At 38.5% G+C, this 15,184-nt stretch overlaps 1 protein-coding gene across 1 annotated transcript in view; it reads left to right on the top strand.

The window, feature by feature from the left end:
- LOC134348078 (cilia- and flagella-associated protein 47-like) overlaps positions 1 to 15,184 on the top strand; it is a 712,768-nt gene that overhangs the window by 534,131 nt on the left and 163,453 nt on the right. The window contains exons 55-56 of the mRNA XM_063050919.1: positions 4,150 to 4,254; positions 12,956 to 13,112. Coding sequence (XP_062906989.1) covers positions 4,150 to 4,254; positions 12,956 to 13,112 — 262 coding nt within the window. The remainder of the gene's footprint in view (positions 1 to 4,149; positions 4,255 to 12,955; positions 13,113 to 15,184) is intronic.

Here is a 15,184-nt window from a genome sequence, read left to right as displayed (position 1 = left end):
TATAAAGTGACGGTGTGATCAAAGGGTTGTTTTTTTTTTCTGTTTTGAGTCTTGTAATTCAGTTGAGTTCCTCTGTTTTGAAACTACTTATCAATTCCTATTAGACTAGCACAGATTTTCTCCAGTTAAACAAGAAGACCAGACCTTTAGTGTTGTATGTTGGGAACAACTTTTTGCTGGTGCAGGATGTCTTCTCACTCATAATTGTCAATCACATCTACTATTGTGACAACAAAAACAAACAACAATGTGTAAAGGCTGCTAGGGGAAGGGGAAAGAAAAGGAACTGTATATACGACTCAACTTACCACAAGCCATCGAGAAATACATTTGTTATCTCAGTTACCATTTAGCAGTGTGTGAGCTGTCTGCATGTCAACATTTGTCTGAGTGATATATCAAGCTGCAATAGGTACACTAGCAGCTTGCTGTTGGTGCATCAGGGAAGTAACAATGTCTCCAAACAAACATTTATTTTTTTCCCTCCAAAAGATCCTGAATAACTCAGTATATTATCACCGTCTTCAGACTGTTGTGGAGTTTTCAGTCAGGAAGGATGAACCCTTCTACTAGGATGGGAAGAAAGATTAAGAAAAGCAGCAGAAAGAGCAAAAGAACCATTGCTTACAATACTCCTGGTTGTCAAAGACAAACTCGTACCTGGTCTATCTCTCTCCTTCCCAATAAAATATTTCATAACCATTATCAGATTACCCTCCTGAAATCCAGTATCATGGCTACAAGTACAAATATTGAGTCAGAATTTGCTCTTAGAGGGAAAGAGACTATGTTTCCTGTGACTCTATATTCTGTATTTCTTGATAAAGTAGAGCAAGATATTAGTTGCATAAAACCTGTCATGCCTCACTGACCAATCCCATCAGTAACTTTCCCTGTAACATAGTCTCCTCATGTTCGCATGATTAAAGTGGTTTGGGAGCAGCATTTTACCAGCTGTTTCAGTACTACCTTATGCTGCCTGATCCAACATTGCAAGGCTATGTGCAGCAATAGGGTCCTTCCCAACATGGACAAGACAAAGAAAGCTCTGCCCATGAAAAAGCAGCTAACATATTTGACAGATGTCAAAGCCATACCTGAGTTAGCTATCTGCGATATTTGTCATGGATTTTGAATTCTGTTAGGTGTCCCTAACATTCACACACATTATAAAACACTTAAAAGAACTTTTTAAAAAATGAAGAAGAGAATCACTGGGTAAAAAAATTGGTGTTTTTTATTATTTCTGATCAAATTCCTTCAAGAAACCTAAAATACCTATACTTGCCCAAATCTAACCCAGAAGACATTGCTAACTTTACCATCAAGTTCAAAATCTGATTATTGTTCTTCATAATAATACAATAGTCCACCCTATAAGTTATCCTTTGAGATCCTGTCCTGTGTGCTCATTACCTAATCCTGGTGCTAATACAAAGTGTTGTCAAGTGGCCACGGCTGCAGGGAATCACTAAAGCAAAACTTGAGCAGTTTTAGATTTTGAAATCCTGAACAAAGCTTCAATTCGCAATATCTCTTTTCTGGCTGGGACACACTGGCGAACATTCTGTATGTTACTTAGAAATACATTGACAATGTGGGTGATGCTGGTGTAAGCATGCTCTCTCCCTGCTGAGTATTCCCAACATTTTCTGTTTGTACTCCCTACTCATTTAGCTTCTGTATATTTGTGTGCAATGTTTTATTGCTTTTCTTATTTTATCATGTATCACAAAAGGTCCTGACAATTTCTATACATGAAATAAAAGAGAGGGACAAAAAGCATCTTGTAAGTAACAAAAATGAGGGGAGAGTGAGTTCTGTTTTTATACACTGTTAATTATCATACAGAATCTATGTGAGTAAAATGAAAAAGAGGTGCAAATACAACTTTCAGCATATCATATCTGGGGTTGACATAAAAGTCCAAAGTGGTCAAATTGGTCATTTGGTCAAATTTATCAAGATTCAAGATTGTTAGTCACTTTCTGTACACAAGTGCAAGGAAAATAAATAAATCATTACTCTAGATCCGATGCAGCAGAAAACCCCCCACAAAAGATAAAGGACACAATAAATATAAGTACAGAAGATTGATTTTATGTCCATAAAGTGACACTAGGGTGTACACAAGGTGACTGATAGAGAATAATTAAGTAGTGTAGTGGTGAAGTTAGTAGGCGGTGGTGTTGATCAGCCTTGCTGTTTGGGGAAAGTAACTATTTTTGAGTCTGGTGGTTCTGGCACAGATACTGTGTAGCCTCCTACCTGATGTGAGTAGGACAAACAGCCTTAACATTGACTTCTCAAACTTCCGCTAATGCCCCACCTCCTCCTCGTACCCCATCCGTTATTTATTTATATACACACATTCTTTTTCTCTCTCTCCTTTTTGTCCCCCTCACTATACCCCTTGCCCATCCTCTGGTTTCCCCCCCTCCCCCTTTTCTTTCTCCCTAGGCCGTCCTGTCCCATGATCCTCTCATATCCCTTTTGCCAATCACCTGTCCAGCTCTTGGCTCCATCCCCCCCCCTCCTGTCTTCTCCTGTCATTTCGGATTTCCCCCTACCCCTCCCCCTTTCAAATCTCTTACTAGCTCTTCTTTCAGTTAGTCCTGACGAAGGGTCTCGGCCCAAAACGTCAACTTTACCTCTTCCTAGAGATGCTGCCTGGCCTGCTGCGTTCACCGGCAACTTTTATCTGTGTTGCTTGAAATTCCAGCATCTGCAGATTTCCTCTTGTTTGCGAGCCTATGAGTAGTGTGTGTGTGACCCTTCATGATATTACTAGCCTTTTTGTGGCAGCTTTCTGTATATATGTCCTTGAAGGTGGGTTGGATGTTGCCAGTTGGGTGGTTTTGACTATCTGTTGTAGAGCCTTCTTGTCCACTGCGTTGCAGTTTCCATACCAAGTAGTGATGTAGCTTGTTAGGATACTCTCTTCTGCGCATCTGTAGAATGGCATGAGTATGGATGTGCAAAGTCTGGCTCTTTTCTGCTTTCTCAGAAAGTAGAGGCATTGGTGAACTTTCTTGACTGTGTAGGATGTGTTCTGGGACCATGAGAGTTTGTGTGTGATATGCACTCCCAAGAGCTGGAAACTTCTTGCAGTTTCCAATGCTGAGCTACTAATCACTCAATTAATTTGACAAAAATACATTGTGTTTTTATCATATTGCTATGTGAATAGCTTGCAGTGTGCAGATTGGTTGCAGCAAATTAAAAGCTGTTAATTGTGCTTTGGTACTATCTATAAAAGATATAGAAGTGGCATACAATGCAAGTTTTCCCCACTCATCATTTTCCCTCTCTAAGATGTCAAGGACTATTAGTTCAGTGATAATTACACATCCAGGTAGCAATGATGTGGGTGCCACCCTTTGGCTACAAAAAGATTTAGTGTGCTGTTTTGATACAGGGCAACTGGCAGTGGAATGAAAATATTTGAGCATTATAAGAACTGTGTGATGAAGCAGTTTTTTCACTTCCAAATAGGCCTCCATGCAACAAGTAGCATTGTATCAGGTCTGCTTTTTATTATTATGCCCCTCCATAAATTTCATTTGATGAGTGAGACCAAGTGCACAGTATAACACAGTTCTTCACTGTCTTCCTCGTGTATTACTTTTTGAGCAAAATCAAATTGGAATTGGAATGCTGTGCATCGTATTTTTTTCAAATGCCACCTATTCTGAATTATTAGTTGATCTCCATAAAGAAGATACTGCTGTATGTTGTCCACTTTCATTTGCACCATGGATGTACTGAATATGTCTTGATGAAAACTATCAGTCAATTTTACACGTGTATAATAGATGGGTTTAAAGAATTTTCAGCACAAATTCTGGAGGAAATTACAACTAGCTCTGAGAATCAGCATATAGACATCCTAGCTGATTTTGCTAAGGCCTAGCAGTTCTAGAGCCCAAACATACAACGTTCACAGACATAATTGTGGTCTCTGGTTTCCAAAGATGGCCATCAGATTCTGAAATTCTGTACAAAAGCAGAGGACCTCTTGATCCTAGCAATTTATTGCTGCCTGAAGAAAGATGCAGTGACTGCATAAAATACGGTATTGTCAATATAATACAGTAAAAGCTTGAAAGATTAGCATCAATTTTATAAAGTTATTTTTCCTATTCACAGATAATAGTGAATCCTCAATCTACAACTGAAGTGCCTGTTCAATTCTTTCCTTCAACATTAGGAAAAGGCAGTCATTGTGCAAAGATTACCTTCAAGTGTCCTCAGGTGTGTTTTTCTTTTCATTTCTCTTCATTATCTCCATAATTGATCTGGATGTAGGAATTAGGGGAACTGCCTTTTGGTAAAGAGATAACACAATTATTTCTGGTTTTGTAATACCTTAGATGGGGGGAAAAGACCTTATTTGAATCCATTTGCAAAAAGATGCATCTAATATAGATTGTGCACATATGTAGAACTAGTCTGTTCAGACGGCATATTTTTCTGAATAAAAAGCTATTGAATAGAAAGGTACCTATATGATAGAAGGCATGAAACTCTGAAGTGACAGAACCAGAATCTTTTGGTGAAAAGCCATGGGTGGGTGCAGAATGAAAAGCAAACCAAGTGAAGGTACACATACAAATCAGAATAAAAACCGAAGAAAAAACAAAAGCAAAAAGTAACCACCCCACAACATTAACCCAACCTTCCTCAACCACAGAATCTCCTCAGTTAAGCAAATACTCCTTCAATGCAACATGAGGCTGCCTTATCAGAAAGTTAAATAACACTGAAGGAATTATTGTAGTATCTCATAAAACATTATTTAGACGACATCAAAAATACTGTAGTTAATTTTACTTCACTTTATTATTGGATGTCAGAAAATCATTTGCATTTTTCAGATTCATATGTATTCATTCATAAATTATTAATTTCCATAATAAAATTTGTGATCATGCCTCTCTTAAGAAACTTCTTTGGTATTTCTTCACCTATTGTTATATTCATTATAATGCCAGGATCCTGGCAAACAGCCAGTATCATCTCTGATTTCTATACAGAAATTAAACTTTGGTGAATTACCAACTTCACCTAAAGAGTTTACAGAGGTACAATGAGTAATCTTTCTAAAAAATCCTCCTTGATATTTGAGGTTCTATTTGTAAGTACTTGTATCTACTGAACCAGTAGTGCAGGCAGGTTCTGGACCTCCAAGGCAGGCAGTGTGACAAAGTCGTTTAGAATTATAACAAATTTTATTAACATTGTTAGAAACATTGAACATTGTCTGATTTGAAATAAAATACAGCTCCTGAGTTACCTTTAGATCGAGTAAAGTGCAATAATACTATCTTTAGCTTATGGCTCATAAAAGACTAAAATCTCAACTGTCTGTCACAGCGAAATAAAATGCATCAATGCAGAAGTGAGTTAGGTAAAGTTACTACACCAGTATAATAAAGTGTGTCAATGACTCAGGTTCACATGGAGATTTAATACTAGCCATACAAATACCACCAGTTCAAGTTTAAGCAAAATGAGTTAAATAAAAGGCTACAATAGTGACTCACACAAAGACCTACACTGTTCTGCAGAGTATAAAAGGAGCTGCATAAGTAACGCACTTCACATGTCACCAAAATAAATCAACCAAAAGGATCAGCAATGCTGTCAGTCACCTTCCAATATGGAGTAGACACTGGTCTAAGCACGTGTGAACAGTAGGCTTTTAAGGCCATCTGGGGAGGAAGGTCCTATCCTATTTTCCCTCTAGCTGGAAACAACAGGCATAATTATCTGTTTCACCTGGCTACATATTGTTAATAAATCCCTATTCAAATTGCAGCAACATTGGTGTCACAATGTGAAAATGATCTTATGGTTTCCCATTAGAGGGATATTATGAATTACAGAGTATATTAGATGGCAACCAAGTTTTGCAGTAAACGCATCAGATTGGGTGAAACTGCTCTGGAGTGTCAGTCAAGATTTTGGGCCCAAGTCTACAAGGCAGTTGAATGTGAATCTTTCTGACTGCAATAACTCCTCCTGAACTGCTGGGAAGAATTTCCTGCGATGTATCACTGATCTGCCAAGAAGCTTTCAACTTCCTCATTGTCTTAACATGGTGATCATTTCTGCCATCAGCACAGAGGGTTTACACCATTGTAATTATTTTCTTGATTGAGTTCTCTAACCCTCCCAATGTGGGCATTATGCCTGAACCTGTATAGAAATTAAAATCGGTTAACTTCAATAATAGTAATTAATTACAAATTATCTAGTTGTATGCTCAAAGATACTGTAAGTGAAAATCTGTCCCAGTAATGACTGGGTGATTAAGAAAGGACTGTAATAGTTTTGAAAATATACAGCAATCTCAATATGCTCATCATTCTTGGCCTTCTTACTGCTTATTACTATTCCTTACTACCTCCATAACACCTCAGGTCCACCTGTTTACTTTCTGCAAAGCTTGCCTTTCAGACAAAGTCAACAGTTTTGACTTTTAACGTTTTTGACTTCCTGTTCTTGCTGGTAGCAAGCTCAGAATCAGAATCAGTCTTTCCACTCACAGCGTCTTGCATATAAAGCTAGGCAAGGCGCTAAGCATCTCGTTAAAAATCACCAGCGCCTGAAACTTTCTTCAAGGTTTCTAATGAGAAAACTTCGTGAAACTGCAGAAAGTTAAGTAAAACGCATATTAGATTCAATACAGGATCATTGTGTGCCTGGATGTACTAATATAATCGATTACTCTCATGATCAGCATTAAACAAGGTAATACACACATACAACATTCTACAGCTATGTCATGGACTAGAGTGAACTTGTGGTATGATAATAACTTAATAGAGATGAACAATAAACATAATACTTCAAAGTATATCTACCAAATGCTTACCAATATTAAGGAAGTTTAAGACTCACAGATATTGGTGTATCAAGGGCAAATAAAAGAGTGGATGGAGGTGGATGCCTTTCTACAGTGTTTATTCCAAGCTGAAATCCAAATTACACCGCACAAGAAATAATTTAAAAAACAGCTTACCTACAGGAAGTGATGTTTATACAAAACAAACTGCATACAAATTCAACAGTATCTCTAGATGCATGATGTCAAACTTACCTTCTGAAACTAAAAATCAAATGATCCCTTTATTAAGTCTTTGGCAAAAGAAGGGCAGTTTCACAGACTGATCTTGAAGCGGTCTCACTGCAGTCAAAAATGTTGTCCTTGATGACATACTTGCTTGTGGTAATGTCTGATGAGCAAACCAGTGACGTGGTGCCCACCCAGAATGACAGTTGTGTGAGGTACCTCTGAAGTGAGCTGAGCTCCCTCAATACATCTTCCAAATCACCGTAGCCCCTCACAATCAAGAAAGGGACAGTGGATTAATGTAACTTTGGATTGGGAGAAGTTCCTGCCTTGTGATGCACTAAACATCCTCTGTATTCATGAATGATTCTAAACTTTGCCTGATTCAGTTGCTTTGCATTGAGAAGTAGCTTACAGATGTGCAAACTACTGCAAAGGCCATCTTTGGCTACTCCTACAATCTTCTCTTTCATATGAATACTACTAACACAGGGACTGAAAAGACTTTGACGCCCATTCTCCAGGACATTAATCTTAAATGCACTGACAGTGGTCTTATAAGAACCATCAAGGCATACTTCACCCACTATGACCCAGCCTAGGTCTAGTCATTGGGCATAAGGTTCATTGCGCCAACCATTGAACTGTTCATGTACCTCGTGCACAGATGGTGTCTCTGCCAAGCAACAGGAGAATCTCAGCGGAAGAGTCAAGTGGGGGGATCTTGTCAGCTATGTCCTTAAATGTGAACCACTATGTACCACTTCAGAAGTTGGGATTTCATCCCTGATGTTGGGAATGAGAGTTGGCATGGGTAAGCAGACCCCCCCCCCCATTGACTCCATGACAAACACACCAGCTCTGCTTCTGGTAACTTCTGATGTTCCAGAACATGTCTTTGGGGTGTCTGGTAAAATAGCTTCATCTGATGGAGGCTCAGCTGGCTCCCCACCATTCTCTGCTGCAGGTGTGCTGGAACCAGTAGGCTAATGTGCTGGCCCCGAATTTAAAGCTGTACCTGGGTCTAATTCTTCTGCAGTGTTGATAGATTCTTGACTCATTTTCCTGGAAACTACTCTGGTGCAACCACTCGTGGTCCACTCGTGCTATGCAATATATTGTTACCGTCCTCGACTAATTCTTTGACTTGGAGAGAACATTGTTGGAAAAACATTATAAGATACTTCAAGGCCCCATATCAGGAAAAATATAAAGATACAAATGTGATCTGTTGGAGAAGGTGCGGCTCCAAGGAGGCAAATCATTTTCATATTTTCTGGGATTGCCCTAAATTAAGTCTATATTGGGAAGGTATTCATAGAACATTAGTTAAGGTACTTAGGTCCCAGATACCTCTGAACTTTGAGACGCTCTATTTGGGGCATGTATTGTTTCTTGAACAGAAGGAAGATATAAAGTTGCTGCAGGCCCTCTTAGCGGCAAGTAAGAAATCAATCACTAGAAAATGGCTAAATCCAATACCACCTACATTAGAAGATTGGCACGAAATTGGAAAAGTTGACTTACTCCTTGAGAATTCAAAAAGAAAAATTTTATCAAATCTGGAATAAATGGATTGAATATATAACCCCAATGCGAGCAGATTTTAGATGACTCTCCTAATGATTTATACTGCTATTCTCATCAACACAGTAATGTTGCTAACGTAAGCACCCCTAGTCTAAATGTCCTTTTTTTTTTGTTTTCTTTTGCAAAATAGAGAATTAACACAAGTAAAGGGAAAGATTTGGGAAAGGGATAAAAAAAATGGAAAAATTAAGTAAATAAGTACATAGGGATTGGATAATTATGTCTGCGGGCAGGAGCAAGCATGAACAAATTAGGATATAAACACCTACAATGGTTGTTACATAGGCTTATATACAACATTTTGGACCAGTGGAAATGGTCCAGAAGGGTTATATGGAAACTATTATTACCATTTTTCTTAACAATTAATACCGTTACTTAGCCTAATAGGTTAGATTTACCACAGTACATAATTATCTATTTAAGTGTTTATTTTCCTTTTATATCATCTCAATGTGTACTTAAGAATGTATAAATAATTGTAGTTTTATACATATAAAAAAATGGAAAAGGTTATATGTGTGAAAAAAGTACATGATATTTGTGAATTCCTTATCCAAATAAAAATAAAATTTTTAAAAAAAGCAATATATTGTTACTGCTTCTCCAGTTCTCCTTGCTGCCCTCCCCAGATTCTCCAACAGTCTCTGGATGACTGTCTTATCTACATTCAGATTTACTCTGCCCCAGGTCTTCTCTGGCCAGTCTCAGCATCTCACTCAAATTATTGTCCAATGGTGATTTATTACCACGGCCTGGTGCAGAGAGTGAGGGCTGTGCAGTGAGTTCTGCAGTAGCTTCTGTTAAAAGGTGAGCTACTGATGCAGTTGGTGCACTGCCTACCCTTTGTCTGCACTTATGGAGTGGCGAAACCACCTGAGAAGAGTTTCCAAGTTGGGTGACTTCAGACACTTCTCAATTTATACCTTAAATGAGGGTTCATCTTTCTTTGGGTTTGAATCTGAAGTGGAGGATGAAAGCTCAGTAGGAGGACTGGGGAAACATTTGTTTTGAAATTTGACAGGAAGCTGGTTCCCACTTTTGTCTGCTGCTTTGATTTCATCCTCTGTTGAGCAACCATTGTAGCGTATAGTGTTCAGACGCATCTCCAGTCCACAGGCAATGTTTTTGAAGCCAATTTACCTTTCCACTCTACTACCTCTGGAGTGCATTGTGAACAAAGCTAGGCAAGGAGTTAAACACCTTTTCAAAAATCACATGAGCTGGAAGCTTTCTTCAGGGTTTTTAGTGAGAAATCTTTGTGAAACTGCAGAAAGTTAAGAAAAACACATATTAGATTCAATGCAGAATTTATCACGCACCTGTATATACTAATATAATCAATTATTTTCACAATTAGTGTTAAATAAGGTAATTTGCGCTTTAGCATTCCAGGCAAACTTGTGGTGCAACAATAATTTAATAGCAATGAATGATAAACATAATACTTCCTTCAAAATACATCTACTAAATGTCTATCAATATAAAGAAAGCTAAAGGTTCACAGTTTCAAGGGCAAATAAAGAGTGGATGGAGATGGATGTCTTTCTACCATGTTTGCTCCAAGTCCAAATCCAGATTAACCCACAGAGGAAATGATGTTTTTAAAAAAAGCTTACAAACAGTTCTTTGCTCCAGTGGTGTTTACACAAAATGAACTGTATATAAAATGAACAGCACCTTTAGAGGCAGAACAATCAGGTTTAATATCACTGGCATATGTTGTGAAATTTGCTGTTTTGCAGCAGCAGTACAATGCAATGTATAATAAAAATCTATATATGAATTATAAGAAAAAATATATAAATGATTAAATTAAATAGGAAGTGCAAAATAAAAAAAAAGAAAAAACATAGTGAGGTTGTGGACATGGGTTCATTGTTCATTCAGAAATCTGATGGCAGAGGGGAAGAAGCTCTTTCTGAAACATGGAGTGTGTGTCTTCAGACTTTTGTATCTCCTCCTTCATGGTAGCAATGAGAAGTGAGCATGCCCTGGGTGGTGGAGGTCTTTAATGATGGATGCTGCCTTCTTGAGGCATCACTTGTTAAAGGTGTCCTCGATGCTGGGGAAGCTAGTGCCCATGGCGGAGCGGGCTGAGTTTACAATTTCATGCAGCTTTTTCTGATCCTGTGCAATGGCCCGTCCATACAAGATGGTGATGCAACTTGTTAGAATGCTCTTCACAGTACATCTGTAGAAATTTTTGAGAGTCTTTGGTGACATACTAAGTTTTGTCAAACTCCTTATGAAATATAGCCGCTGTCATGCCTTCTTCATAACTGCATCACCGTCTGTATCTACTGCTGATCCCTCACTGAGGACTGGTGTGCCCTTGATTTCCCCTTCCTGAAGTTCACAATCAATTCCTTGGTCTTATTGGCATTGAGTGCAAGGTTGTTATTGTAACACCAATCACCCAGCTGATCTGGCTCACTCCCGCATGCCTCCTTGTCACCATCTGAAATTCTGCCAACAATAGGCATGTCATGGGCAAGTTTATAGTTGGCATTTGAGCTGTGCCAGGCCAAGCAGTCATGGGTATAGAGAGATTTGAGCACTGGGCTGAGCAGGTATCCTTGAAGTGTGCCAGTGTTGATTGTCAGTGAGGAGGAGATGTTATTTACAATCTGCACTGACTATAGTTCCCCAGTGTGGAAGTCAAGGACTCAGTTGCAGAGGGAGGTACAGTGTCCAGGTTTTGGAACTTGTTGATTAGAACTGAGGGTATGATAATGTTGATAGGTCTATTCAGATAGCAGCAAGTGGAGCCAAAAAGAAAGTGGTTTGATCTTGGCTGTCTTTCATATCTGAGGTGTTAGCCTTGACCAATTGCTATTAACTTATGTCACTGCCTTCTACTCCATAATGCCTCCCAAAGTGGATTTTTGTATCAGGTTCTGGGCTTCGCTCAAAGAATTGTTAAGAATGTTTGTGAAATTCTGCACCTATCCTTCTCCATGTTCATTGGCATCTTTTATAGGCTTTTTAGTGAGATAAAGAAAACCCCTTGGATTGACTTACTTGTATGGACCCCATGTGTGCAAAGTAATAAGCAGGAAAGTAGAACTGAGGTCATGGTCAGATCACCCATGATCTAATTGAATGGCAGAGCAGATGCCCTGAGCCATGTGATGTTCTGCTGCTTTTAATTCTTATGTTCAGAGCCATTCCTCTTATGTAATGTCAAAATCTGAGTTGGTGGATGATTACAGTAACTGCGTTCATCTTCCTCATTGACTCATTGGAGTGGGTGCCATGGAGAGGAGCTGAGGAAGGGCTTGGAATACTTTCCGCAGAAGTGATATCTATAAACCTGTCATGACAAATCACAAGAGGACATTAATAATGAGAGGCTAGATAAGAGAGAGTTCTGTGAAATGTGGAATTTCACAAGAAGATATTGTGCAATGGGGGTTGATAGGATATGAGATAGCTGATTGGATGTATACTTAACACCACACTCCAGTAGTTCTGATCCTCACTACTGACTAAGTCTGTGTTAAGGCAATTCATTATAGTAAGGACACTCCCTTCCAATATGATGAGGTGTTGAGATTGGAAGAGTTTTTCCTCCAGTTTTCTGCTGTGGGTATTAGTTGTGAACAACCTTCTCACATAAAAGAGAAGAAAGGGTCTTAGTTACTGAGTGTTTCATTATTTCTATGTGTGCTAATGATATATCTGTTATGGTTGAATACTTGTAGATATGTGTGAGACATGTACAAGTGTTAGAAAGTATGTAAATCAGTGAATGAAGTACGTGTTGTCAGATGGTATTTGTGGCTGATTCTACCTACCATAACTGAACAGATGAGGTTAGGATACAGAACAGTATAGCACAGCAACAGGGTCTTCAGCCCAATATTAAACTAATTAAATTAGTAATCAAATTCCCAACTAGATTGAACCCTTTTGTCCACATAATGTTCACATCCTTCCATTTCCTGCACATTAATCCGCCTATCTAAGAACTTCTTGAAGAATTCTATCATATTTTCTCTTACCACTACCATCTCCCCCATCTCAGCAATGCATTCTGAGCACCCATCACTTTCAAACTTGATTCCCAAATTATTTGCATAAATTAACTGATTTCTCCAATTAGCTACATTTTCTATATAAAGAAGGGAAAGTAAATATTCTATATTTCAATATGCTTCTTCATTCATTGACTGTTGAACACCATTGTTACTCACATTTTTTGTAAACATACTAACTGTTACTGCTGACAGAAATATTTGTGGATTTCTGATTTTGCTGACTACCGTCTATTTTTCTTAATAGTTACAAAACTGGACCTTTCATCTATCAGGAATAGGCTTGCTTCCCCTTAAGATGGACCCCATTAGTATCAGCGCTTGTGTTAACTCTCATGCATCACTTATTGTGCCTTTCAAGAACCCAACGGATGATCTTCTTCTGATAGATGTGGTGCTAACAGGTGATGAACAAAAGCTCATTAAGTTTGATCAATTTAGATATCTGTTCCTGATATTCATTAATGAAGTCTTTATAATATCTATAGTTTAAGACTCAGTTGTGAAGCACGTTTATTTTAATAAACTTCCCAGTTAACAATATATGCTGGTGTTAATTAGAGCTTACATAAATGCTTTTATTGGTTTGTCCTAATAGATTAGTGATCTTCATTAATAGGTTGTTGTGTCCATGGAATAAATAGTTAGTGGCTTCAAAGACAAGGAAAACTTCCAACAAGCATACAGTATGCTAAAAATATTTCAATATGTAAATTCCTTGAGTTAGAATTGATGGAAAACACTTAAAGCTACGGCACTCTTAGCCATGTAAAGTACCGTATGTTTTTACTGTGAACAACTTTACACTATTTTATCCATTTCTGCAAAAATAAAATAAAATGTTTATTTTATTGTTAGTACTTCCTACAGTGAGTATGCTTAGGAGCTGTTAGCAGCTTTGGAGATATTAAGGCAACTGGTGGATTATAAATTATCTGTTTTGTTGAATAACAATGCCAGATAGAACACAGTACATAGAACATGGGATGCCACAGCACAGTCCAGGCCCTTCAGCTCACAATGTTGTGCCGAGCCTTTAATCCACTCTAGAGATCAATCTGACCCTTCCCTCCCACATACCTCTCTATTTTTCTTTCATTTATGTACCCAAGTGTCTCTTAAATGGCCCTGATGTACCTGTCTCTACCACCATCCCTTGCAGCCTATTCCGCACATCTACCATTCTCTGTGCAAAAAACTTCTCTCTTACGTCCTGCCCAGGCTTTCCTGCAAACACCTTAAAGTTATACCCCCTTGTATTAGCCATTTCCACCCTGAAAAAATGCCTTTGGCTATCCACTCTACCAATGCCTCGCATCATCTTGCATATTTCTATCGTCAACCTTTATTCTCCTTTGCTCCAAAACATAAAACCCTAGCTTGCTCAACCTATCGTCATAAGATGGGCTCTCATATCTAGGCAGTATTGTGGAAAATCTTCTCTGCATCCTCTGTAAGGCATCCACATCCTTCCTATAATGTGGCTACCAGAATTCAGCACAACACTTCAAGTAACTCAGCAAGTCAGACAGCATCAATGGAGTGGAAAAAAGAGTTGATATTTCAGGACAAGAACCTTGATCAGAAATTTCAACTCTTTATTCCTTTTTATCGATGCTCCTTGACCTGCTAAGTTTCTCCAGCATTTTATGTATGTTACGCTGGATTTCCAGCATCTGCAAAATGTCTTATGTTTACATAATACAACAAGTATGGTCTAACCAGAGTTTTATAGAGCTGCAACATTTCTTCATGGCTCTTGAACTCAGTGCCCTGACTAATGAAGGCCAACACATCATGTGCCTTCTTATCCACACTTTCAATTTGTGCTGCAACTTTGATGCATCTATGGACATGCCCCCTGTTCCTCCATACTATTAAAAATCTAGCCATTAATCTTGTATATTCACTTCAAGTTCGACCTTCCAAAATGAACCTCTTCACACTTTTCCAGATTGAACTCCATCTGCCACTTCTCAGTTCAGCTCTGCATCCTATCAATATCCCTTAATAACTTATGACAACCATCTGCACTGTCCACGACATCACCAACTTTCGTGTCAGCTGCAAATTAACTAACCCACCCTTCCAATTCCCATCCAATTCATTTAAAAAAAACACACAAAGGGCAAGGATCCCAGAGCAGATTTCATGCAGAATGCCATTGGTCATCAACATCCAGGCAGAATACCTTCCATCTACTACCACCCTCTGCCTTATGTGGACAAACCAATACTGAATCCTTGCAGCAATGTTTTGCTGGATCCTGTGCCTGCTGACTTTCTGCCTTTTCAAATGCCTTACTAAAATTCATATGCATCACATCTTCTGTTTGCCTTCATTAATTTGCTTTGTCACTTCATCAAAGAATTCAATCAGTCTCACAGCCCACCCCTCGCAAAACCAACTTGATTATCCCTCAACTTGAATCTCCTCTAATAATCTGCCTTCCACTGATGTAAGACTCTGTAATCTA

Source organism: Mobula hypostoma, chromosome 6 (assembly GCF_963921235.1).
Source record: "Mobula hypostoma chromosome 6, sMobHyp1.1, whole genome shotgun sequence".
Lineage (NCBI taxonomy): Eukaryota > Metazoa > Chordata > Chondrichthyes > Myliobatiformes > Myliobatidae > Mobula > Mobula hypostoma.
This window is presented reverse-complemented; position numbering and strand designations above follow the sequence as displayed.